Raw genomic sequence first — 21,494 nt, forward strand, 5'->3', positions numbered from 1 at the left:
GGACCTGCATTACATTTTCATTCCTTGGATTCATTCCAGTGTTGTGAGACCTTGAAAGGACGGACTGTGTTTGTGTGTGTGTGTGTGTGTGTGTTCATGTTTTATGTAATGTGAAATTCTACAGTTTTCCTTTATGTGATTTATGTGATAAAAACAAAACACACGCAACATGAATTTCTTTCTTCAGGTTTATTGCATTGACTTTGCACAACTTCAACAGAGCGATATCTACTGCACACTCCTCTCAGTGAGCCATGTCATGACTCCATGTCGTCCTGCATCTGAAACAGGAGTATTTCTGTTTACTGGATCATGGCGCTGCAATACTCTGTGTCCTGGTTGGTGGAGGCCATCTTGTCCACATTGACTCCGTTGGAGGACAGGATGCTGTGCAGCTCCTCGATGGTCTCCTCAGAGAGGGTGGGCTCCCTGCTCAAGATCCAGGAGAACTCCATGCGGAACAGGCCGAAGTCGGTGCAGCCGTAGACCAGAGAGTGACCGAGGTAATCAGTGGAGAGCACCCAGTAGGGACCGGGGGGGGATGCTGGAGGGGAGACAAGTTGAAAGAGTCAAAGCTGCTGGAATATTCCAAGCACAAGTCACTGGTTTTAATGAATAAGTCAACTTGAAGGTTAAAATATATTTGCAATGAATTAGACATCCTCACATTCAAAGAAGGAGACCTCCAGCTTGGCAGGCTCAGCGGGGTTCTTAGCCTTGGCAGAGCCAACGATAGAATTAGTGGTTCCATCGTCCCTATAAAGAGATGAATAAAACATGAAAGACTTAATATGAAAAAAGGAATTTAGATGAGTATTCCTTTTTTCTATACTCACATTTGGAGTTTAAAGTGTATTGTGTATCCTCACATTTTCTCTCAATGTTCTGATTTCAGATCAGTCTATGTGTGCTGAGGAAATCAAACCCACAAGTCTTGAATGAATGCACACGGATACTCACAGCAGCTCCCTGTTCAGGACTCCGATGACTCCAGGACTCTTCAGGCTGTAGGTGGCGGTGCCACACTCGCCTTTCTGGAAGGCTGTTGGGAGCTTCATGATCTCATACCACCGACCAATGTACTGCAGGGAAAATACAACATATCACACTGGAGGGGCTAAATATGTAGCGACTGTTGGTGATAAAAATAGATGTGTGAACTGAACTGTACAGTTCTCATGTGGTGCAGGGCTTTAATGTAATAGCAAATGAAAGATAAGGAATGAATTCAGTATTCAGTAGAGTTTAGTATTCACCCTGGTTGCATCGAAGTTGGCCTGAACGGCAGGTTTGGGACATTTCCCGAACTTAAAGATCTGAGCGCTGGCTGCCAGAACAGACAGCAGAGTCACGAAAATCACCTGCATGGCCTTCATCTTATCAACACGACCTGCAGAGCATGAAACACACAACACAATTACAGAGGCAATATCCTGCTGCAGAGCTCAGGGAACAAAACATCTGTATTGAGAATGACAAAGGAAAGAATGAGAGACAAGCACAGAAATAGACATAGAGACAGAGTTGTGGCTGCAGCCTGCTTACCTGTGTCTACAGCTAAAACCTGTGTGAAGGATGTTCAGCTTCTCAGGGTCTTTTATAGATTGAAGAACCTGGAGCTTTATCGCTGATCACATTCCTGGGCCCCTCCTCTGTGTTTTCGTGACAGACAGTTGTGATGAGTGTGAGAGCTGGCACCTGTTCAAATGAAGACACTGTTCAAACAGGCCTCACTCCATTGTGGAGTCCATTCTCCAGTGGAAGTCCATTCATGACATGGATATTAGTTTCCCAAAGAAATCTTGGCCAAAATATGAAATGTGAAAAGCTACAAATAAGGTGCAGTATATAATCTTTAGATATATAAAATACATGGAAACATCTTCGGTGGAGGCAACAAACTGCGTATAGCTCCTTTAAAATGAACTGAATTGGTGTAATGTTCTGTTGTATCTAGATGTCACACACACACAGTGATGAGTGTGTATTTTCTTGTGACAGTTTGTTGACGTGTTTTTTCAGGTAAGTGTGAGATGTAGTCAGAGAAAGGATTAATCCTGTGGGAGACGTGAATCTCTGGATCAAATTCAAAATCTCTAATAAGAATCCTCCTTTGGAGACTGAATATCTGCACCGAATTTAGTATCAACCCAATACATGTTGAGATATTTCAATTTTAGATATTAACACCTGGACTGAAGTGTTAAAGTTGAATTTCTTCTGCAGGTGACCTCTGACCTTCCAACGTGACCCCTTCTCATTCCATTCTACCAAAACCATGGAAATAATTTCAATGGGCGTCTTTGTTCAAGGGTAACTGCTTCTGTATCAGCTTAACCAAACATTCTCCTCAGTCAGCTCACCAGGTTACGCAATGAACTATCCTTGTTTTTATAAATGCTAAGTAGTTAAATAAATGTTAACACTTTTAAAATGTAATTAATTAAGTGTAATGATAAATAAATCCTGATGACCTTCATTTAAGACATCAAGCACATATGCTTGAAATATCACATATTAAGTTTCACATTTAATCAAATTTGACTCATGGGAGTTGTTGTTCCTGGGATCAGCCCTTCAGTAAACTCATTAGCAGATGCACAGGTTCTGATTAATATTTCATGAAGCCAGTAATGGAATCTCCTCTCTGCTAAATGTCCAGAAAGACTCACAGGAGGATGCAAACATCTTGACTCTGATAAGCCCTCGCTCTGTCTTACATGTTTGCTTTGGACTCTGAGAAAAGTGTCCATTATCTCCCTCATTATCTCCCTGAGGCAAAAAAAAACCAGCAAAGGTTTTTAAAAAGTCAGTGTGTCAAGAGCCGGAACAAAACTTGAATGGTGCATAACAAAAAAGTAAACATGCAAATGTAACTTTGGTGAAAGGTTGTGTGTCCTTTGTTGTGCCTCAGCAGCAGGAACTATTCTCATGATCTGTGAGTGTTAACGCACTCGTGAAGACATTTTCTCTCACATGTTTAACCAATAGTGTGTTTGTGTGTGTGAGAGTGTACACAGGTGGCAGGAGCTCCAGCGTGACCTCATGTGTTGTGGCACCAGCGACTTTACTATAGGTCACATAATAAAGCATCTGATTCAAAATGTATATTAGATTATGATCAATTCTGTCACAAACAACCAAACATTTAGGAAGCATACTACTACTACTACTGCTGCTGTTATTCTTATTATTGATAATAATAACATTAACAACAATAATAATAAAATACTAAGACTAAATAAAATAATATCAGAAAAGAAACAATAAAACAATAAAATTCAGCAGTACAGCAACAATAAAATAATAAAAAATACAAATCATGTAAAATGTGTTGCCTACTATAATAACCACAAGGCTTTTTAGTTTAATATTTGTATATGTTAGGCGCACCTCTTGGATTGGCTCAGCAGGACTAGTGATGGAATTCATGCCTGAAAAGACATGAAAATAGCGCCATCTACAGACACTAAAAACAATCAAAGAGCAAAACCATCACAGCAGCTCTCTGGGGAATGAAGAGCAAAAATACAACTTTAATGACCGTGCAGCACCAAGATGAAGATGAAAAGAGACAGAAGTCTGCATGTGGTGAAATGTAGAGGAAAGTTTAAGCATCAAATGTTGTGTTAAAATGATGCAGTCTGCCTTCCACTTCTTTAATAGTCCTCCCACTTTGATATTATTTCTCCATTTAAACTGAAAACCTTGTCCTGACTGTTTGTTCTTCATCCTTCTCTGACCAGTGGAGCTCATTGCCTCCACCCAGTGAACTGGCACCTTTAACCAGGCTTTGATTTACGTGGAGCTGCAGCTAATAAGTTGATGTCCCTCTGAAGTGTGTCAGCTGGAAACTGAACCTTCTGATCTTTCTCATCTTTATTTCCACTCTGTGTGCAGTTGTGTGGCTCAGTCTGGGAGCCGACAGGATTTAATAGTGTTTGCATGTAATTGACAGTGTTTGGTTTAAACTGCTTTGGTTCATTGCACCAGGACGTAGTTAAAAGTCAGGCTGTAGACTCAGACACAGATACTGTCTATAGGATTTATTAACAAGCAAACTTCTGAGCTGGAGAGCCTGTCATTTCCATGTGAAATTTAATTTGTAATTAAACTTCTTCAGCTCTGCTGGGCAGTTATGATTCACTCCACATGTCATTGGTGCCTTGGCTTTTTATTTTTTAATTGCAGTCAGTGCATTGAATAAAATTCTGCAGACCTAGAACATGTTTCTTTAGCTTTTCATGAATACATTGATTATGTTATAATAAACACAGGGAGATCAGTGTAATGTGTGTGACTATGAGACAGGACTATTATCTCTGAGGGTCTGTAATACTTGAACAACATTGAGTAGTTGACATTCAAGTATTAAAAACAGATGGATAAACTAGTTTTTGTAAGATTTGGATATTCCCTGGATGCTCTTGTTGTCAGGAATACTGTTCACACTTGAAAGCTGCCCAGCAAAACTGCAGTTCGACCCACTGGCCACTAATTAGATGAAAAGTCAGGTGATCGCCAAAAATAAAAGTCAGGATCAGAAATAAAGGACCAACTTCTTCAACTTTAAAGTAGTTTTCATTGGCCCAGATGAATTCTACAGCATTTACGAGAAAGTGTTCCATAGAAACAAAACAAAAAACTAATTTCTGTGCATCTGAGGCAGGAGAGCATCCAGATTGATTTATAACATTCCTGCTGGTATGTCCCCTGTGACTCCAATTTGCTAATAGTTTGCCTCATGTCTGGAATAAGGCCGGCTGACAAAGACAACCATTGATGACAACAGAGTGGCAGTGCTGCAAAACCTCGCGCAGAGCGACGTCTCTAATTCAGACAGCAGAGTTTGTCCGAGGGAGCGAAGACAAGTCTGAAGCAAAGAGGCCACAGAAAGGTAAGAAGTGATATCTAGTGAGTTATATAAATAGTAAAACACATTACAGAAGATCATTGGAAAACTGTGACGAGAGCCAATAATGTTTGTTTTCTCAAACTGAGGTTGTATTAATAGATTAGAATATTTGTCAAGTAAACTGTCACTTTCAGTAATAATGTGAAAGCATTGCACTGTATTTTAAGTTACATTTCAGTAATTTGTTGATCTTTTACATCGTTTATGTCTGTTGCAGGAAACAAAGGCCGGTCTCACTATGAAGTTACCTTCAGCTCTGGCTTTTGTGTTTCTTCTCCCACTCACCTGGGCTCAGGTTCCTCACTGGGGACCGTGTCCAGAGCCGTCTGTCCAACCTGCGTTCAACCTCAAACAGGTACTGAAAATAGTTCCTGGGTTTCCACAATGTAAAACTATTCAGTTAAATTGTCTGCATCCATAATCTTATGTAAGTGAAAGCAAATAATGTTAAGAAATCTATGTTAAATATCGGGCTATAGATGTATTTACGTATGTAAAAAGAGAATTTGTCTAAAGTTGTATGTTTAGTTGGAGCTAATTAAACTAAACTTTACTTTTAGTTTTTCTTCCTTTGTTTTTCCTACATTTTGTAGATAATATTTTAAATGTTAAATCTAAACCTGCAACATAAATAAGGTTGTTAAATTATCAACATGAAATAAAGTTCAGCACAAAAGCATCATCACGCTCTTTTTTCCCTCCAAACATAAATCATATTCTATTTTTACTGTGTAAATATAATTATCACTCTCTGGAAAAGAGTGGGTGTGGTGGGACATCTGCAGTATGTTTCACTGAATGACTGTCGATTTATTCATGCTCTCCTCTCACAGAGCTGTAAACTGTCTTCGTGTTTTCACCCTCACAGTTTATGGGCAGGTGGTTTGAAATTGCCAAACTGCCGGCCCAGTTTGAGAAGGGCCGATGCATCGAGACAAACTTCACCATGAGGACGGACAACTCCATTCGAGTGGTCAGCTCTGAAATACTGTGAGTTAATATCTGCAATCACTTTGTCCAAATGTGAAATTGGGAGGTGATGATTGCATCAAGTGTATTTCTTCTAAAATATGTGACTGTCTGGAAATGGACAGAAAAGGAGAGCTGAGGAAAATCGAAGGGACTGGAGTCATAGAAGACATGAAGAATCCAGCCAAGCTGGGGATAAGTTATTCCTATGGTGAGGATGACTACTGTATATTTAACTCCTGCTGTTATGTGTGAATTCGTAATGTCAGTGGAAAGAAAGTATTTTAATGGATCATTATTTCTTGCCACCACAGTCCTGCCCTACTCCCCTTACTGGATCCTGTCCACGGACTACATGAACACGGCCCTGGTGTATTCCTGCACAGATATCCTCAGGCTCTTCCACGTGGATTTTGCTTGGATCCTGAGCCGAACACGAACCCTGCCCGAAGCCACAGTGGAGAAAGCCAAGGAGACGTTCGCTAACAACAACATTGACGTGAGCAGGATGATTGCCAGCAAGCAGCAGGGCTGTGACAAAACACTGTGAGCAGCAGGGTGGTGAAGTGCAAACGCAAGATGGCGCTGTTGGTGACAAGGAGGAAGAAGATGACTGATATTCTGTGATGATTCGGGCCAGGAGGTCTAGACTCAGCTCTGTTATTTAGTTTGTGCAACAGAACAGAGTTGAATGTGTTTTAAAGATGATATAAATGTTTACAGCACAAAATGACTGCATGTATTTACTGTGCATTATAGTTAGAGTTTGACGCGATGTTGTTTTATGTTTGACAGCACAGATACAATTTCAAAGCCACCTTAATTAATCATCACTGGTTATGATATTATGATAGAAATGTTCTGCACTGTTTTGCCATTGAAGCTGAAAAACATTTCTTTCATTTCCTGTAAAAAGATGTGGAATCTAATTATATTATATCTGATCTGATTATACCAGAAACTGGAAACATGAAACATCGAATTAAAGTAAATGAAGTCTGTCAAACTTACCTCATGTGATCTTCCTTAATTCCAAAGTGCAATCTCTACCACTCAAACACAGTTTTAAGTAGTGTATTTTCATCAGTGTTGAAAGTAGGAACTTTTTAAATAATCAAGTGATTGTTTTACTTCTAAACTTTTCAAGTAAATCGCTTAGAGGTTCACCGTGTATGATTTAGTTGAAAGGGATCAATTGGCAGAAACTGAGTATAAAATAATAATACTTCATATTTACATCAGGAGTGGGTCCTCTCTGCGGAGGATGCCATGTTTTTTACAGTAGTCCAAACACCTTTTGAGTTTTTATGATGACTGAAGGCTACCTCAGGTTTGGTTTCATGGGGGAGGGTGAGGTGAGGGGTATTAGCTACAACATGTGACTTCACCACTAGATGTCACTAAATTCTTCACACTGTACCTTTAAGTACAAAATCTTTTGTGTGTATTGGTGTATCCCAGGTAATTCTGAATAATCTCGAGATTGTTTTCCAGATTATTGTTCTCTATTGTTAAAAAAACTTTATTTGTATAGTACACATCAAAACAAGGTTACACAACGCTTCACATAATACAACATAGGATCAAAATAAATATAATATATCGACCCAGACAGATAGATAGAAAGATAGATAGATAGATAGATAGATAGATAGATAGAAAGATAGATAGATAGATAGATAGATAGATAGATAGATAGATAGATAGATAGATAGATAGAAAGATAGATAGATAGATAGATAGATAGATAGATAGATAGATAGATAGATAGATAGATAGATAGATAGATAAAGCCACATTTTCGTCGCACGAGCCGCGGAACCTTTGTCTCCCGGTGTGACTTTCACACCGGACTTTTCTTCCCAGCACACCAGCTGTGTATCGCCTCCAGTGTGGAGAATCGTGTGTAACTGAGACAGAAAGTCATTAATGTTACAGACATCGTTCATCTATGCCTCTGAAGGACCAGTCCAACTCTACCGCCATGAAACCAGCCGTGGATGAGATGTTCCCTGAAGGCGCTGGACCCTACGTGGACCTGGACGAGGTTGGTTAGCTAACAAGCTAATTCCAAATAGCAGCGTACATCATGTAAAAATGAACTGATTAGCCGGAACTAGCTGCTCTCGTTGTCTCTGTTATTGCATTTGCAGGTTAATGTTTTTATCTAAACATCACTAACTTAGCTAGAAGTGTTAGATATCTAAAGGTTTAGCTCAAGCTAACGTTAGTGTGTATTTCCTCACAGAGGGATGCAAGTTAGCTTGGACGTTTTATTTATCGTTGGTTCACCTGCAAATGAACCTAATGTTAAATAATGCAGACATCTTATAATGAGCACTTTAACATTAACTCCATGCTAATGCTAACACAGCCCATTGTAGAATCTCCACCGTGTTTGTTTCTGCACCATGATGCTGTCATGCTCCAACACGTCATTAATGTGGTTTGTGGGAGTCACATGATGTTGATGAAACCAGTTTGAGACCAGTTTAGCTCTGTGACATGGTGAAGCATCACAGTGAAAGAGGCCTGTGTGCAGTGGTGAACCACAAAGGGACACACACATGGTCAGCAGCAGTACACAAGAGGAAGTGTGGTGTCATAGACTTCATCTAAAGATGGACACCTTTTATTGTACAGCACTTGAGTTACCTCTGTTTTAAATGGGCTTTATGAATTCAGAAGTGCAATTTGTAGATAGTAATTTATCTTGTTTTAACTTATCTTTACTTCATATTCTTCATTTTTCATGCTTGTTGATTATCTTGCTGTTGCAACTTTTTTAATTTTCCAATCTTGGGACAATAAAGGGATTCTGATAAAATACACTTGACTACTGAAACGCATGTGATCACGAAATCCCCATGTGCTCATTACAACAACACTGTATTATATCATGCAGCCGAAAGTTGGAAATGCTGAATATGTGAAAGAAAAAAGATGCTGCTCTCTAGACACTGGATGTCTCGGAGGAGCTGAATACAAATCTGCGTGTGATCGTTTGTGCCGCTTGTCTCTGACTTCCTGGAGTGAAATTTGTGCCTCTGAGCTGCATGTTTGTTCTCTGACAGGCTGGGGGAAGCACAGGACTGCTCATGGACCTGGCTGCCAGTGAAAAGGCAGTTCACGCAGACTTCTTCAACGGTAAAGATTAATGTGCAAACTTCACTACTTGTCTTGCTTTACCCTCAAACTCTGAACCCTGCATTTTTATGTTGATTTTGCACAATGTTAAATCATTTTTGTCTGAAACTAATGCTCACAATTCACATTTTCCATGTATGCACTGTATTAGAGAGAGATTATATGATGTTTGATACATCTCAAAACAATGCTTATATTGACTTATTGATTGCCTTTAAAATGATATTAATGTTCCAATGAGGTCATTGGTTTCACCTTTGTATTCTCAACCATCTTTTGGATACAGCTTTGTCATGTTTTCCTACAGTATGTGTTTAAAAACTACAGATGCCAGTGAGTTAGTTTTTATATTCCCAGAGATTTTGGCAGCAGCATATTCTCACAGACTCACAATCAACATTCAGAAGCTGTATCTCAGACTTCATTATTGACTTTTGATTTATTCTATTAAATGTTGATTAAGTTTATATTGAGCTGCAACAATCCTCCTAAAGCATTCTACAAATGTCAGTGCAAGTTTTTTTTGCTTGCTGTGTAATTTAAAGTGAGCTGAGGAGTCTGTCATCATCAATAGGAAATTGTCAGTCAGGGCATATTGAATCTTTTAGCACATGAGGTTTTTTTTTCACCCCTGGGCGTCAGTTATGTTGCTGGTTCCACAGCAGGAAGCTTCTTTACTGGCCCCAAAACATTCCTTGAAGCCCGCCCCCCCTTTTACAAACTGCATTTTATAATGGAGTGTGATCTCTGTCTCGGGGCGCTGCTACATCAAACAGCCACAACCTCGTGCCATATGCAACACAGATTCAACGCAGACTTCTCAGCGGGATCTCTGTAGATGTGCTTTGTATGAGGAGGCTCATTTAGGGGGGGGTACCCTTTATTCCCCCTCTGATTGAGATGTGTGCCACTTAACTGTCTCTAGGCTCGTTGAAAGCAGCTCCCAATCCCTCGGCCTAGATTCGTAAAAGGATTTTAAACGTTCATTCATTTAAACAATCAGTGTCACACTCGCTTAATTCTTTCAGCCACTAAAGTAAAAGTACTGTGACAGTTTTTGTTAATCTGTGTTGTTCCACATTGCCGTGAAATATCCAGGCTACAGGATTTCTGTGGGGAAATTACTTTATTGTTTTTAGGTCTGTTTAGGTTTAGTCATAAATGTTTTTACCCGAGACTGATTTCAAGCTGCTGTGTGAACAAGATTATACAATATGTTAAACATAAACTGAGTCTTTTGGAAATGTATTATCAGGTTTTTAGAAAAAAATTGAAAATGCTGTTTAACTAGTTCAGGTTTGTTTTTTCGCATTATCTTGCCTCAGCTCATATTTCAAGTCGTCCTTAAGGATTTTTTTTAAATTTTGAGCAGTTGTCACTTAAAGGTGAATTGACTGCCCCACAGCTAAAACATTTTCTCAGCATTTACAACATGTGGTCAGGAGTAATGTCACCTGAAGGTTACCTGTCTTTCATTCTAGGTCATGTATTTGTGCCTTTAATTAGGCTTAAAATATTGTTTTCCATCATGTGCAGTTTGTGTTGTCTGTGTTGTGTATGTTTGATGACATGTTTGAAAACGCCACTTTGTGCACAATACAGACAACACGTATTCAGAGCCAATTCCTGTGTGCAGGCTGCACACACTACATGCAGACTGAGTACAGACTGTTCAATATAAAGTAAGAAGTCAGAAACACTGATCAAAGTTTACATGCAAGTTATTTTCTTTCACAGCAGGTCATTTACAAACGTGTACATTATGTTCTTTGCACTCCTAATCGCCTGTGTGTGTTTGAGATGTGTGTGCATGCATATGTATGTGTGTGTTAACCAGGTGTCTGCGAAGTGCTGGAGCTGAAACAAATAGTTGATTGAAAGACAATTAATCAGCCTAGTTGATAATCATGGAAGGTTTCAAGTAATTTTTCTAGAAATTATTTGAAAAGTTATTCGGTTCCAGATTCTCACTTGGAAGGATTTACTGCTTTCTTCATCTCATTTGACTGTGAACTGAATAATTCTGGGTTAATGTCGGTGAACAAAACATTTGACTTCACGTTATCAATCAACTGACTCTGACAGCCACGGAAAACAAAGAATATATAAAGAGCAAAGGTACTTTCAATGTTAAGAACAGTTGCAGAAAATAAACAGGTCAGACAAACTCATATGACTCATGACAGGGATTGTCTGCAAAAATGAAAGTGTATTTCCCCTTTATCTGGATTTGTAGAGTGTTAAATGCAGTTTACCTGCAGCAGAGGATGTGGCACATATTATCCAGCGTGTTCATGCAGTTCTTCTGCTGACCCCTGACCTCACAAACTGTCAGACCCACAGGAAGGCCACTCCGCAGACTCCTCACCAAGTGCATTCCCAGATCCTTTTACTTTTATCACCCTGCGCCCCTTCGACCCACCGACCCAAACCATTGCTTTATGAGAAAATGCTTGGCTGGCAGAAACGTCTGAAACGCAGCCATGGTTTTGTTGTCCAGCTGCTCTGTCACTTTATTAGAATAATTGTGCTTCTTGTTTTTCTCCCACAGATTTTGAAGATCTGTTTGACGACGATGACATCCAGTGACAGATTAACGCATGTCCTCAGAGTAATGATATTCACGCTCAAGCCTCACACCACTTTTTTATGTGGAAAGCAAACCAGCCATTTACTGTCTAATGACATACAATTTCCCTTCATAGTTTTCCTAGTTTCAGGCTTTTAAAAACATCCTTATAGAGTCGTCACCATCTCCAGATGTTGCGAAATTCTTAAGATCCCAAGGATTCCTTCATATATGGAATGTTAAAATTATGAGCTTGTATCGTGCTCGTGTCTTCGACTTCTACACTGGATTGCAGGTTTCAGTGTGCTGGAGAACACCTGTTAGGAACATAATTATACATGTGATGGGCAGAGGCTCCATATGCTGTCGCTCTTAAACATGCTGCAGATGGTATATGATAAGTGATGGTCTGGTAAAATCGTTTAAATTATTTGTGTGACAGTGTGTGATAGTCACATTCATTGTGTGCATTTGGTTTTTGGAACAGTGTCTTCTGTTGCATCATAAATTTGTACATATGTGTACAGTCGTTATGCAACCACACTTCTGTGTTTGTGATGGAAGTGACTCTGGTTGAAGCTCAATAAACAGAACTTTGGATTAATGAAGTGAATGTTTGGATTTTCTTTATACACTTAAGCGTCTCAAGTCAAAGGTATTGTATTAATGGAGTGTGGATTCTCAAAGATGCTTTTCCTCTATATGCAATTAATATGTATTTATATGCAAGTGTTTTTATTTTTATATTGAATGCTTAGAAATGAAAATTTAACAAACTTAAGTCAGGGTAAAAGAGTAGATAATACGATCTACTAACTCAAGTATTTATATCAAGCTCATTATGATTCAAATGTTTTCTGAACACCATGATGTAATCCATCACTGAGCTGATCATGAGGGTTAATTATCAAAGTATTGAATTGTTCAATCAGAGCCAAGTCTCCTAACTTCCTCACGTCTTATAGTTTCTTCCAGGAATATGAAGGGAAGATTGAGGCCAACAAAGCATCGTGCATCCAATATATAAAAGGGGGTTTCAAACAAACCAATACCTTATAGCCTATTTGAGAAAGCAATAAAATGTTTTGTGCACTGTTGTGGTCCGCAGCTGTCAGTCTAAAGGTAAACAGGAGATTACACTGTCTGAAAAAAGCTTTTACTTTACAGCATATAGTATTTTTCCTTCTCGGTTCATCACTAAAGTAGATTTGATCAAATCTGACACCTAAGTGTTTACTGTATATTGAGAGACTCCCTCAACATCAGCACCAATGAGAGTGCTGATGTGAAGGTCAGTAATATCTCCAGCTTTGGGTAAGAACATGTTGGGCTTTTATTACTGTTCAGCACCAGCGGAGACTGACAAGAGGCTTTGAAGAGCCCAAAATGCAAAGTGTAGGTTTTTACAAGCTTCTACAGATTCAGCAAAACAAACCTGCACTGTCAGCACATTTTCAACAGACATGTACAAAACAATGGTATTAATTACATTACAAAGTCTTGATAGTTCTTTAACCAGCAGTTCACACAAAGTCATGATTCACACTCTTCAGAGAAGCTTTAATAATCTGTAAAGAAAGCGAAATCATTCTTAAATCAGAGTGAAATCCCAACTCTGAAATGTTTTAGGTAGATTATTTAGGCTGTTCTCTGTCCTTAACTCTGGGCTAGAAACCAAAGAGCCCAGAGACTTTGGAACGTCTCGACCGAGGAGATCAGGCGCGCTGAATCGCTCACCCATTTGTTCAATGCTGCTTTTAATTCTTGATTCTGATACTTTGGTTTTATTTAATTAATGGTGGATATGATGATTCATTTGACTTTTGTCAGGGTGTTTTTTCATTTCAGAAAGAATCTGAGGAGCAATTGATGCTTAATGAATCATAACTATAGAAACTGGATATATTTTAGTTTTGAGCTTAATAGAGACAAAACAGGAATCAAAAGAAGTTTATATGTATAGCTGAAGCTGTAAAGCAACAGCGCCCTCCACAGTCACACATGGGGATTATTTCGACTTCGTGTTCAAGCATTAAGTTGTTTATACAGGAAAAAAATCAAAGCTTATCAAATGGTGGATCGACCTCATGATCACCGGCTTTCTGAGCCAGAATAACTGCTACTTTAACAAATCCACCGAACTCAAATCATATTTCAAAAGTAATCTGCTTGAAAATTGGAAATAAACGCTGGTTTTTAATGAGCTCGACGTCTTTTGAACTGATCCACGGTTCGGCATGACTCTTGAACTTGCCGGGCCTGGTTCATTTGAGACCTTAAGTGAGTTCCACACTTCTCACAGATCGTATCCACTCAGTGAAGTTACAAGAACAGTCTTTCAGGGTGAGGAGTGAGAACGAAAAAGGAAACATTCTCTCTATTCCAACTCAGTGAACCATCAAACTAATATTGAAGCTGCTATTTTAAGTCAGAAAAATGGCATAGTGCTGCTGTGATTCACAGTCAAAGTACTGCTACAGTTTCTACCTCTGTATGAGAGAATATTTTAATTAAGGTCAACTCATAAAAAAACTAGACCTTGATACTAGATAATAGAATCAAAATGAATTCAAGAGTTGTAATAGTTACCTAGAAGTTATGGGTAAATGGTCGAAACATCCAGTAGTGGCAGAAAAACAAACGTCACAAAACAATTCTGAGAATTTCTGACTCAATCATGTAAAATTTGTAATATTTGGAAATAATATCCAGTTTAAAATGACTGGAAAATAAAATATGCGGAACATCGTGGTTTGTGGATTATAGGGTTCATCCGACAGAGCTGTGTGTGTGTGTGTGTGTGTGTGTGTGTGTGTGTGTGTGTGTGTGTGTGTGTGTGCATGCTGTGGGCTCTACAGGCTACGTGGCACAATCTGCCTGCACCAAACAAACAGTGGTGTTGGCATGCTGCTCCTCATGGCTTCTCCAGCAGCAGCAGTTTGCTTCATTAGTGTCCCGCTGTATGTGGCCTTGTGCTTCTAATGACTCCAGCTTCCATGTTCAATAAAAAAACCTGGACGTGCAAGAGGCTTTTTTAAAGAAAGGAGAATGGGAAAGAAGAGATGGTTTAAATAAAGTTACATGATGTTTTAAGAAACAGTGAGTAACGGTCATCAGACATTACAGCTGACACCATGTTGGTGAATGTTATCAAGGCCGGTGCAACCGCTGCTCAGATGCTGCATCACTGCGTCAATGAAGTGACTCACACTCCTGTAATCCTGGACAATATCACTCACACATGTGTCAACACAGCTGATATGTTTTATTCATGCAGTCTGTTTCCATGCAAACCTATGGAGACGATACACCACAAGAAAACAATTAAAGACATCATTACATTTCTTTCTGTTTCAGGAAGTTTACTTTGTGTTTATGCACTTTTTTTTTTTCTTGTGCATCATCAGTTAACTACCATGAATACCACGACTACCTCTTGCTCACCTGTTTCCACTGCATCTTTTATCAGAGCCACCTCTGCCATAGTCACAGGCACTTCTTCATAAATCTGTGCCCCAGAGACAGAGGCCTCCTGTTGTGTGGATTTAACAGCTCAGTTTTCACACCCACTGAGCAATTTATGCAAATCTTGAGATTGATAAATCAACTAGAGGCTTAGATAAAGTGTCACCTCACACAATGACCCCAAATTCCAAACCTGTGAGGAAAGAAGCCCGGCACTAAATGGCACCTTGTTAATGTTTCTCTGCTGAGAGCAGTCGTGCTGCTCACCTCTCCTAATTACAGGACTCCCATTGGTTGAACGGACGGCAGCTCAGGGGCCAATCCCTGAGCGCCTAACAGCCCGTTGGAGCAGTATGACATGCCTTTTTGTTTTTAATGATCAAGGGGGCTCCTTAAAAATGTTTCCCTGCCCGTGTGTCCTTTACAGGGGAGCAGAGAGGTGGACGGTTTAGACAGCTGAGAGCTCAGTGCAGGAAGACCCCCCCTCAAGAGGCTTGATCCAGAGAGCGGCTGGATCCAGAGGTGATCTCAGGAGGCCACATCTTCAGCACCTTTGCAGGTAAGGACAGATGTGTGTGTTTTTTAAAGCCACAGCAACTTTCTGCAACTTATTTTTGATGAAAAGTGGGAAACTGCTCAGATTTATAGACCTGAGTGAAAATATAGAAGATAATCTCCGTCCATGCACAGAGACGTACAGTTCAATCTTTTGATTGTTTAGTCCATTTGTTCTCTATCTGATATCCAGAACTGAAGTGTCCCTAATCTCTGAAAAGCTCCATTACAGCATGTCCCCAATCCTCTTCATTGTCTTGGCAGCAGCCAATAAAATAAAAGATGTCTCTTTGGTCCAAATGAATTGTCTTTTCATGGATTTCTAAATCCATCTGAAGAACTCACACAAAAACCAATTAATTCAAGTCAAGTGCATTATGATATTACAGCAAATGCAGTTCTGTTACATCACTGGAAATGATATATCTCTGTATTTCTTTTCCCAGGAAGAACATAAAACATAAAATGGCTCGTGTTGGACGACCATCGTTTTCCCTGATCCACACAGGACTGCTGTTAGCGATTGTTCTACTACCAGGTGAGACTCAAAACGTATCTGTGACTTTATCTGATCTTCGCCACAACAATAAATCCTCGTCCCAGTTTAAGTTGCGAAGTGTTTGCTGGATGTGGGAACTATTTGGTTTGTATGCAATATTGTGAGGTCTCGATCTTACTAAGTAAAGTACCTTGAGATAAAGTTGTGATTTGGTGCTCTGCAAATAAAATTGAATTGAGCTAAATATATTTGGACGACAGGTGAAATGGAAGCTAATTTAGTTTCTTGTAGTTTACCTGAATAGTTCCAAACTACTTAACATTCTATTTTTCCATGATAATTCAGGGGAATATGTGCAGTTTACTCTTATCTGACAGAATTAAAAAGTGGTCACGGTATTTCATCTATAACGCACATGATCATTCACAGATAATGTAGCTACGTTAACTTCACCAAGTACAACTGCAAAATGCTCCGTTAACGTTAATGAATTAGTAGCATCATAGTGATTAAATATATATCACAGACACACAGACGCTGTTTGTCAGCATAACATACTTTTATTTTTGATACTTGAAGTACATTTTCTTGGTAGTACTTCTAGGATTTTAACTACAGGCCTTGCTTGTAATTTCCACATCACTGTATTACCACTCTTACATAAAACTCCTGAACGAGGGATGGGGATGTATATTTATATATAAGAGGAAATAGATTTAATGACCTAATCATTTCTTAAATCCTTATAGTAGTCCATAAAAGTCTGAAGCCCACATGTGCAATAAGGGATGCTCACAGACATGTCCTCGCATCTTCGATGTTTCCAGTGTATTGCTAATTGGCTTATGTGAGGGCCCACTCTTTGTAGTTTTACTGGTTCACTTTAAGGGGGCCCCCATTAGTTGCATAAACTTCACTGCTCTGGTTTTCAAAGCCTAAATAAAAGTGTATGAGGTTGCCGGGGGGTGGAGGGGTTGTGGGTTGGGGGTGTTTAATCTGCAGGGTGCAGCATGAACCCGGGCGCCAGAGCCCCGGCACCTGCCGTGTTTCACCCAGGGGCTTATTAGCAGCTCAGCATTTTCCCTGTTGTTAGGGAAAGCACAACATCTGGATCTAGTCTAATAATTCCCCTGCTGTTGCTAATGTGGCTGCTGCCTGTGTTTTACAGAGTTTCTGGGGGCGCTACCTGTGGAGCAGCACAAGGAGGAGGAAGGTGAGGACGACTGATGTGGCATTTTGAACATTTAAAAAGAAGAATCTACAGTTAATCTGCACTGAATCCGCACAACATTCTTTTCATTTTTAAAGGTGGTGATCACAATAACACACCCTCACAATCGGGTAAAACACAATATGGATCAGTTGACAGAAAATGAACTGACAATCAAATAAAAAACTTAATTCCGGTCCCTCAAATGGAAAGATTCTGTACTTCAACTTAATTTATAGAAATTAAATGAAAAATTCAAGAATGAAAAATTTTAAAAGGTTCATCTTTGATCACGATGGGCAATATTACCATTTACTTTATACTGATATTTAATCAATCAAATATAACAGATTAATGGAATGGAAACGTATTCAGCATATTAAGTAATAATGGAAGAAGTTGAAGTAGTTATTAGTTGTTCAGCATCTAAAATGGTTTTCCAGTCAATAATCCCATCGAAAACCTCCGTGAGAGTCTCAAAGAAGAGTCAGCTCTTGAGATTCCTGAGGCCATGGTGTGTGATGTTGTTGTATTGAGCTGAGTTTTATGAATTTACAAGTCGATCTGGGGAGATAAACTAACAGGAGCATGAAACAACACGATGTACACTCCATCGTTTTGAATCAAATACCAAAGAACGTCTTACTCATCTCATCCACAAATACTAAAACCATAAACAGACCAGAATAAAAACTGTCAGAAATCCTTTTTAATCACTCTGTTTGCTCTGTTGTGGCTTCATGGTAAATATGAAGCTGTAGCCTGCTGCTAGTTGTTTTAGCAATACTCAAAGAAGCATGAGGTTACAGCATAACCTCCCATACAATGACACATTTCTTCACCCTGTTTTTGGTACAAAATACATATAACATGTTTATTAATGAGCTGTGGACAGAGCCAGGTCAGCTAAAAAAGATCCAACTTAAAAAAATAACCTTTTCACTTAATAACATCATAAACTTGAACTAATTCTTGGATGTTGCAACGCATTGAAATGTAGACGATTTTCACAATTAGTTTACTGAGACAAACTTTATCAAATAAAGACACGAGGTCCAAACAATATTTAATTTACATCTAATTCCATTTACAACATAATTATGACTCTCTTGAATGCATTGAATGACTAGTGAACTAAAATCCCTGAGGACTTGTAGCCCACATGACTTCCTAACATTTTCTCTGCTCACTGGCATTGTCACCACCTAATCTCTTCGTTCCGTCCCGTCAGTGGCTGCAGTGTCTGTTGATGTGAAAGCTGAGGCCATGGCCACCCTGAAGAATCTCGTCCGGAACAGAAGGAACGTCCCCGTCATGGCTGTGCCTCAGTTCAAACGCTTGCCCGATTTCTGGGGATGGTACAAGTACTTCGTTGACAGCCACAACCAGGAGGGAGTGAGTGGAGCTTCGATGAAATAATTAAATAAACACAGAGCGTCTGTATTCGCTGAGGTTTCTAAATCAGAGCAGTAATTCTTTATTGCTCAGACCATGATTTTATAATTACAATTACCCTCTTAAAATGCTAATGTAGGTTTTGATGCAGCTCATGTTCCAGCATGTATTCTCAGTGCCAGGGAGAGCTCTGTGGTTTGAGTAACAAGATAGTGAGTTTAAAAACTACATGCATTTCTCCACAGAGGGTTTCTCTGAAGGAGCTTTGAATTCTTTTATTTTTAGCTTCTCTCTCTGCTCTGTAGCATCTGAATCATCTGAGATCAGGAGGATTTATTTATTTTATCTTGTCTTCCTCCTGCTCTTCAGGTTGAAGATCTGGACCGTCTCTACATGGCCTACCTGCAGAACAAGCACAGGTCAGAGGAGGGGCCCACCTTCAACCACTACCTCAAGCACCTCAGTGAAATCTACAAGACCTGTGCTGATTCTGATGACCCAGAGTGCATTGCAGAGTCCACCAGCAAGCCAAAGGCTGCAGTGGTGATGCCCTCCTCCATCAAGTCTGCCGCGGTCAGGATGTGCAACCCCTACATCGACCCCTACTGCCTCTTTCCCCTCGTTGCCAAAGGAGGGGCCCCAGAGCCTGAGCCAGCTCCAGTTAAAATGCCCGCTCCCATCCTCACCCCCATGCTGCCCATGCCCATGAAGAGCCACACCGGCTTCTACCACTACGCCCCTGTCCTGGAGCCGTTCCTGAGCGCAGAGCAGAAGAACGAGCTGCTGAGGATCTGCAACTCAGAGGATGTTGAGTGTCTGCAGTACCACCTGAGGGCAGCTTATGGCTACCGCCCAGCTCCTGGCCCTGCCCCATCCTACGCTGCACTCAGATGTGACCCCAAGGATCCCTACTGCATGCCCCTCCTGGTCCAGAAGTCCCCATCAGGCTTCTACCACCGGCTCTACCCCAGCTGCGACCCAGCCGTCGACCCTCTGTGTGTGACGAACGTCGCTGCTCCGGCTCCCCTTGCTGAGGAGGCTCCTAAAGAGCAACATTGCAACCCTCTGTTTGACGGTGGCTGCAACCCCCTGACTGCCACCAAGTTGTCAGGCCTCACCAAGCCCGTCCTGGAGTACGCCCCCAAGAATGCGCCCGAACCTCCTGCTGCCCCTCTGTCCTGCGACCCTCGCTATGATCCATACTGCATACTGGCAGCCGCCGCTGCTCTGCGCAATCCTCTCCCACAGGTCCCCGAGCACCAGGTCTGAATTTGAAGTCCTGCTAATAGGACTGATTAGTTAAATGTTTCGACTTAGTGTAATCTCGCTTGTTGAATAATAATTCTTCCTTTTCTCTGTTGGTTTATTAAATGATGTATTAAAATAAAATTGGTGTTTCATAATGCTTTCACTTCCTATCTTTGATCTACTTTTTCATCTGTTTTAAACCAAAAACACAAATCAATTGATTGATCAACCAGGTTCGCTACAAGCTCGGCGTCCGTGGCAAGACCAAGGAGGGCCATGACTGCTATGTGCACTATGACAAAGACTGCACCCCGCTGAAGTATGGCTCTGAGGCCAAGGCTGACATCAAGGCTCCAGCCAAGCCCCTCTGCCATCCATTCGACCCCACCTGCGGAAAGTTTGCTTCACCGTCCGGCATTGCGGCACCGAAGCCCGGTCAGGACGGCATAATCCTGCCTGACCCTGACTGCGATCCCGAGGTCGACTACAACTGCCGCCTGCGCCGCGCCGGGCCTGCTGCTGCTGACGAGCCCGCTGCCGATCAGCCCGCCGAGGAGACCCCAGTCCCACAGTCTGCAGTCCCACGCTTTGAAGACTTCCTCAAGAGCGTCATGAACCAGCAGAAGTAGATCTCAGATGTAACAACTGAATCAACAGCTTCTGATACATAATGACGGAAAATGGTGCAAACTCCATTGTGCCCAAGTTCGCTGGACTTCATCGACCAAAACCTTCTCACTTCATCAGCTTATAACAAACCTTATCAAATCACTCAGAAAATAGTTCAGCTTTCACACAGTGAATCTGATTTTCCATCACAATCTGAAGGTTTCACAGAGCATTACGTGAAACTTGTGGATTAAACACTTCATGTATTTATGTTTGTAGAAAAGAGTCGTATGTATAGATGTGTGATAGAGTAGGTGTAGTTTGATCATGTGTCTGAGGGCAAGAATTTCTCTCTGTTGTACATTCTCTGTTTCCATTTGATCATCCTGAGTGTATTTAATGTTGTTTTCCACAGTTTTCTGTAATCTTACAACGCTTCATCGGTTTAGTTTTTATGAAGTTCTCAATAAAACAAGATTAAAAAAAAAAAAGATTTGTGGAATCTTTCATAATGTCAACACTGAGGCCACAGACACATCTGCTCAACTGCTAAAGATAGCCCGCATGTACTGACAGTATTTCAGCACATCAATCCCCAGTTTGCACCAGTGTGAGCTCCACCATGATGTAAATATGTTTTTGTTGCTGTATCTGCAAGTTTCACATTTATATATAATCATCAGAAATATGCATTTTGCATGATTTTACACCACATAGCAAAACCCCTAATGATATAGACTGGCACTCAGTAGAGTTTGCACCTCTGGCAAGGCCGAACTGTCCTAACACAAGTGAAAAAAAGTGAAGCTTAACCCTGATCCACTCCAAAATGTTGTCCCCATACCTCCAGCAAGATTGGTGCTAATTGGTTAAATGTTTATTTTATAATCCTGCTGACAAATAAACTAATGAA

General features: G+C 40.4%; 4 protein-coding genes across 4 annotated transcripts; 3 read left to right on the top strand and 1 right to left on the bottom strand.

Moving 5' to 3' along the window:
• Window positions 1–170: 170 nt before the first annotated feature.
• On the bottom strand, window positions 171–5,757 carry apoda.2 (apolipoprotein Da, duplicate 2). Its single transcript, XM_020105887.2, has 6 exons — window positions 5,201–5,757; window positions 1,546–1,698; window positions 1,257–1,390; window positions 961–1,082; window positions 668–756; window positions 171–544 (listed from the first exon to the last, which is right to left on the bottom strand). The coding sequence occupies exons 3-6, from the start codon at window positions 1,374–1,376 to the stop codon at window positions 303–305; spliced, it is 573 nt and encodes a 190-aa protein (XP_019961446.1). The 5' UTR covers window positions 1,377–1,390; window positions 1,546–1,698; window positions 5,201–5,757; the 3' UTR covers window positions 171–302.
• On the top strand, window positions 4,741–6,894 carry apoda.1 (apolipoprotein Da, duplicate 1). Its single transcript, XM_020105906.2, has 5 exons — window positions 4,741–4,897; window positions 5,133–5,270; window positions 5,784–5,905; window positions 6,010–6,095; window positions 6,199–6,894. The coding sequence occupies exons 2-5, from the start codon at window positions 5,154–5,156 to the stop codon at window positions 6,432–6,434; spliced, it is 561 nt and encodes a 186-aa protein (XP_019961465.1). The 5' UTR covers window positions 4,741–4,897; window positions 5,133–5,153; the 3' UTR covers window positions 6,435–6,894.
• A 598-nt stretch (window positions 6,895–7,492) lies between these two features.
• On the top strand, window positions 7,493–12,204 carry LOC109637575 (COP9 signalosome complex subunit 9). Its single transcript, XM_020100032.2, has 3 exons — window positions 7,493–7,931; window positions 8,959–9,031; window positions 11,583–12,204. Exons 1-3 carry the CDS (start codon window positions 7,836–7,838, stop codon window positions 11,618–11,620), a joined length of 207 nt encoding a protein of 68 aa, XP_019955591.1. The 5' UTR covers window positions 7,493–7,835; the 3' UTR covers window positions 11,621–12,204.
• A 3,279-nt stretch (window positions 12,205–15,483) lies between these two features.
• On the top strand, window positions 15,484–20,749 carry and2 (actinodin2). The gene is made up of 6 exons (XM_020102167.2): window positions 15,484–15,624; window positions 16,067–16,158; window positions 17,288–17,332; window positions 18,561–18,724; window positions 19,094–19,987; window positions 20,206–20,749. The coding sequence occupies exons 2-6, from the start codon at window positions 16,086–16,088 to the stop codon at window positions 20,599–20,601; spliced, it is 1,572 nt and encodes a 523-aa protein (XP_019957726.2). The 5' UTR covers window positions 15,484–15,624; window positions 16,067–16,085; the 3' UTR covers window positions 20,602–20,749.
• The last annotated feature ends 745 nt before the right edge of the window (window positions 20,750–21,494 follow it).

The sequence above is a fragment of the Paralichthys olivaceus genome, chromosome 16, assembly GCF_024713975.1.
Source record: "Paralichthys olivaceus isolate ysfri-2021 chromosome 16, ASM2471397v2, whole genome shotgun sequence".
Taxonomy (NCBI): Eukaryota; Metazoa; Chordata; class Actinopteri; order Pleuronectiformes; family Paralichthyidae; genus Paralichthys; species Paralichthys olivaceus.

Excerpts from the sequence above, each read along its gene's own strand:
- and2 (XM_020102167.2), top strand. The coding sequence starts at position 16,086 with ATGGCTCGTGTTGGACGACCATCGTTTTCCCTGATCCACACAGGACTG. Across the intron at positions 17,333-18,560 it reads GCAGCACAAGGAGGAGGAAG|TGGCTGCAGTGTCTGTTGAT; the intron begins GTGAGGACGACT and ends CCGTCCCGTCAG. Across the intron at positions 18,725-19,093 it reads ACAGCCACAACCAGGAGGGA|GTTGAAGATCTGGACCGTCT; the intron begins GTGAGTGGAGCT and ends CCTGCTCTTCAG.
- apoda.1 (XM_020105906.2), top strand. The coding sequence starts at position 5,154 with ATGAAGTTACCTTCAGCTCTGGCTTTTGTGTTTCTTCTCCCACTCACC. Across the intron at positions 5,271-5,783 it reads CTGCGTTCAACCTCAAACAG|TTTATGGGCAGGTGGTTTGA; the intron begins GTACTGAAAATA and ends TCACCCTCACAG. Across the intron at positions 5,906-6,009 it reads GTGGTCAGCTCTGAAATACT|AAAAGGAGAGCTGAGGAAAA; the intron begins GTGAGTTAATAT and ends GGAAATGGACAG.
- LOC109637575 (XM_020100032.2), top strand. The coding sequence starts at position 7,836 with ATGCCTCTGAAGGACCAGTCCAACTCTACCGCCATGAAACCAGCCGTG. Across the intron at positions 7,932-8,958 it reads CCTACGTGGACCTGGACGAG|GCTGGGGGAAGCACAGGACT; the intron begins GTTGGTTAGCTA and ends GTTCTCTGACAG. Across the intron at positions 9,032-11,582 it reads TCACGCAGACTTCTTCAACG|ATTTTGAAGATCTGTTTGAC; the intron begins GTAAAGATTAAT and ends TTTCTCCCACAG.
- apoda.2 (XM_020105887.2), bottom strand. The coding sequence starts at position 1,376 with ATGAAGGCCATGCAGGTGATTTTCGTGACTCTGCTGTCTGTTCTGGCA. Across the intron at positions 757-960 it reads GTCCTGAACAGGGAGCTGCT|GGACGATGGAACCACTAATT; the intron begins GTGAGTATCCGT and ends ATCTCTTTATAG. Across the intron at positions 545-667 it reads GGAGGTCTCCTTCTTTGAAT|CATCCCCCCCCGGTCCCTAC; the intron begins GTGAGGATGTCT and ends TCTCCCCTCCAG.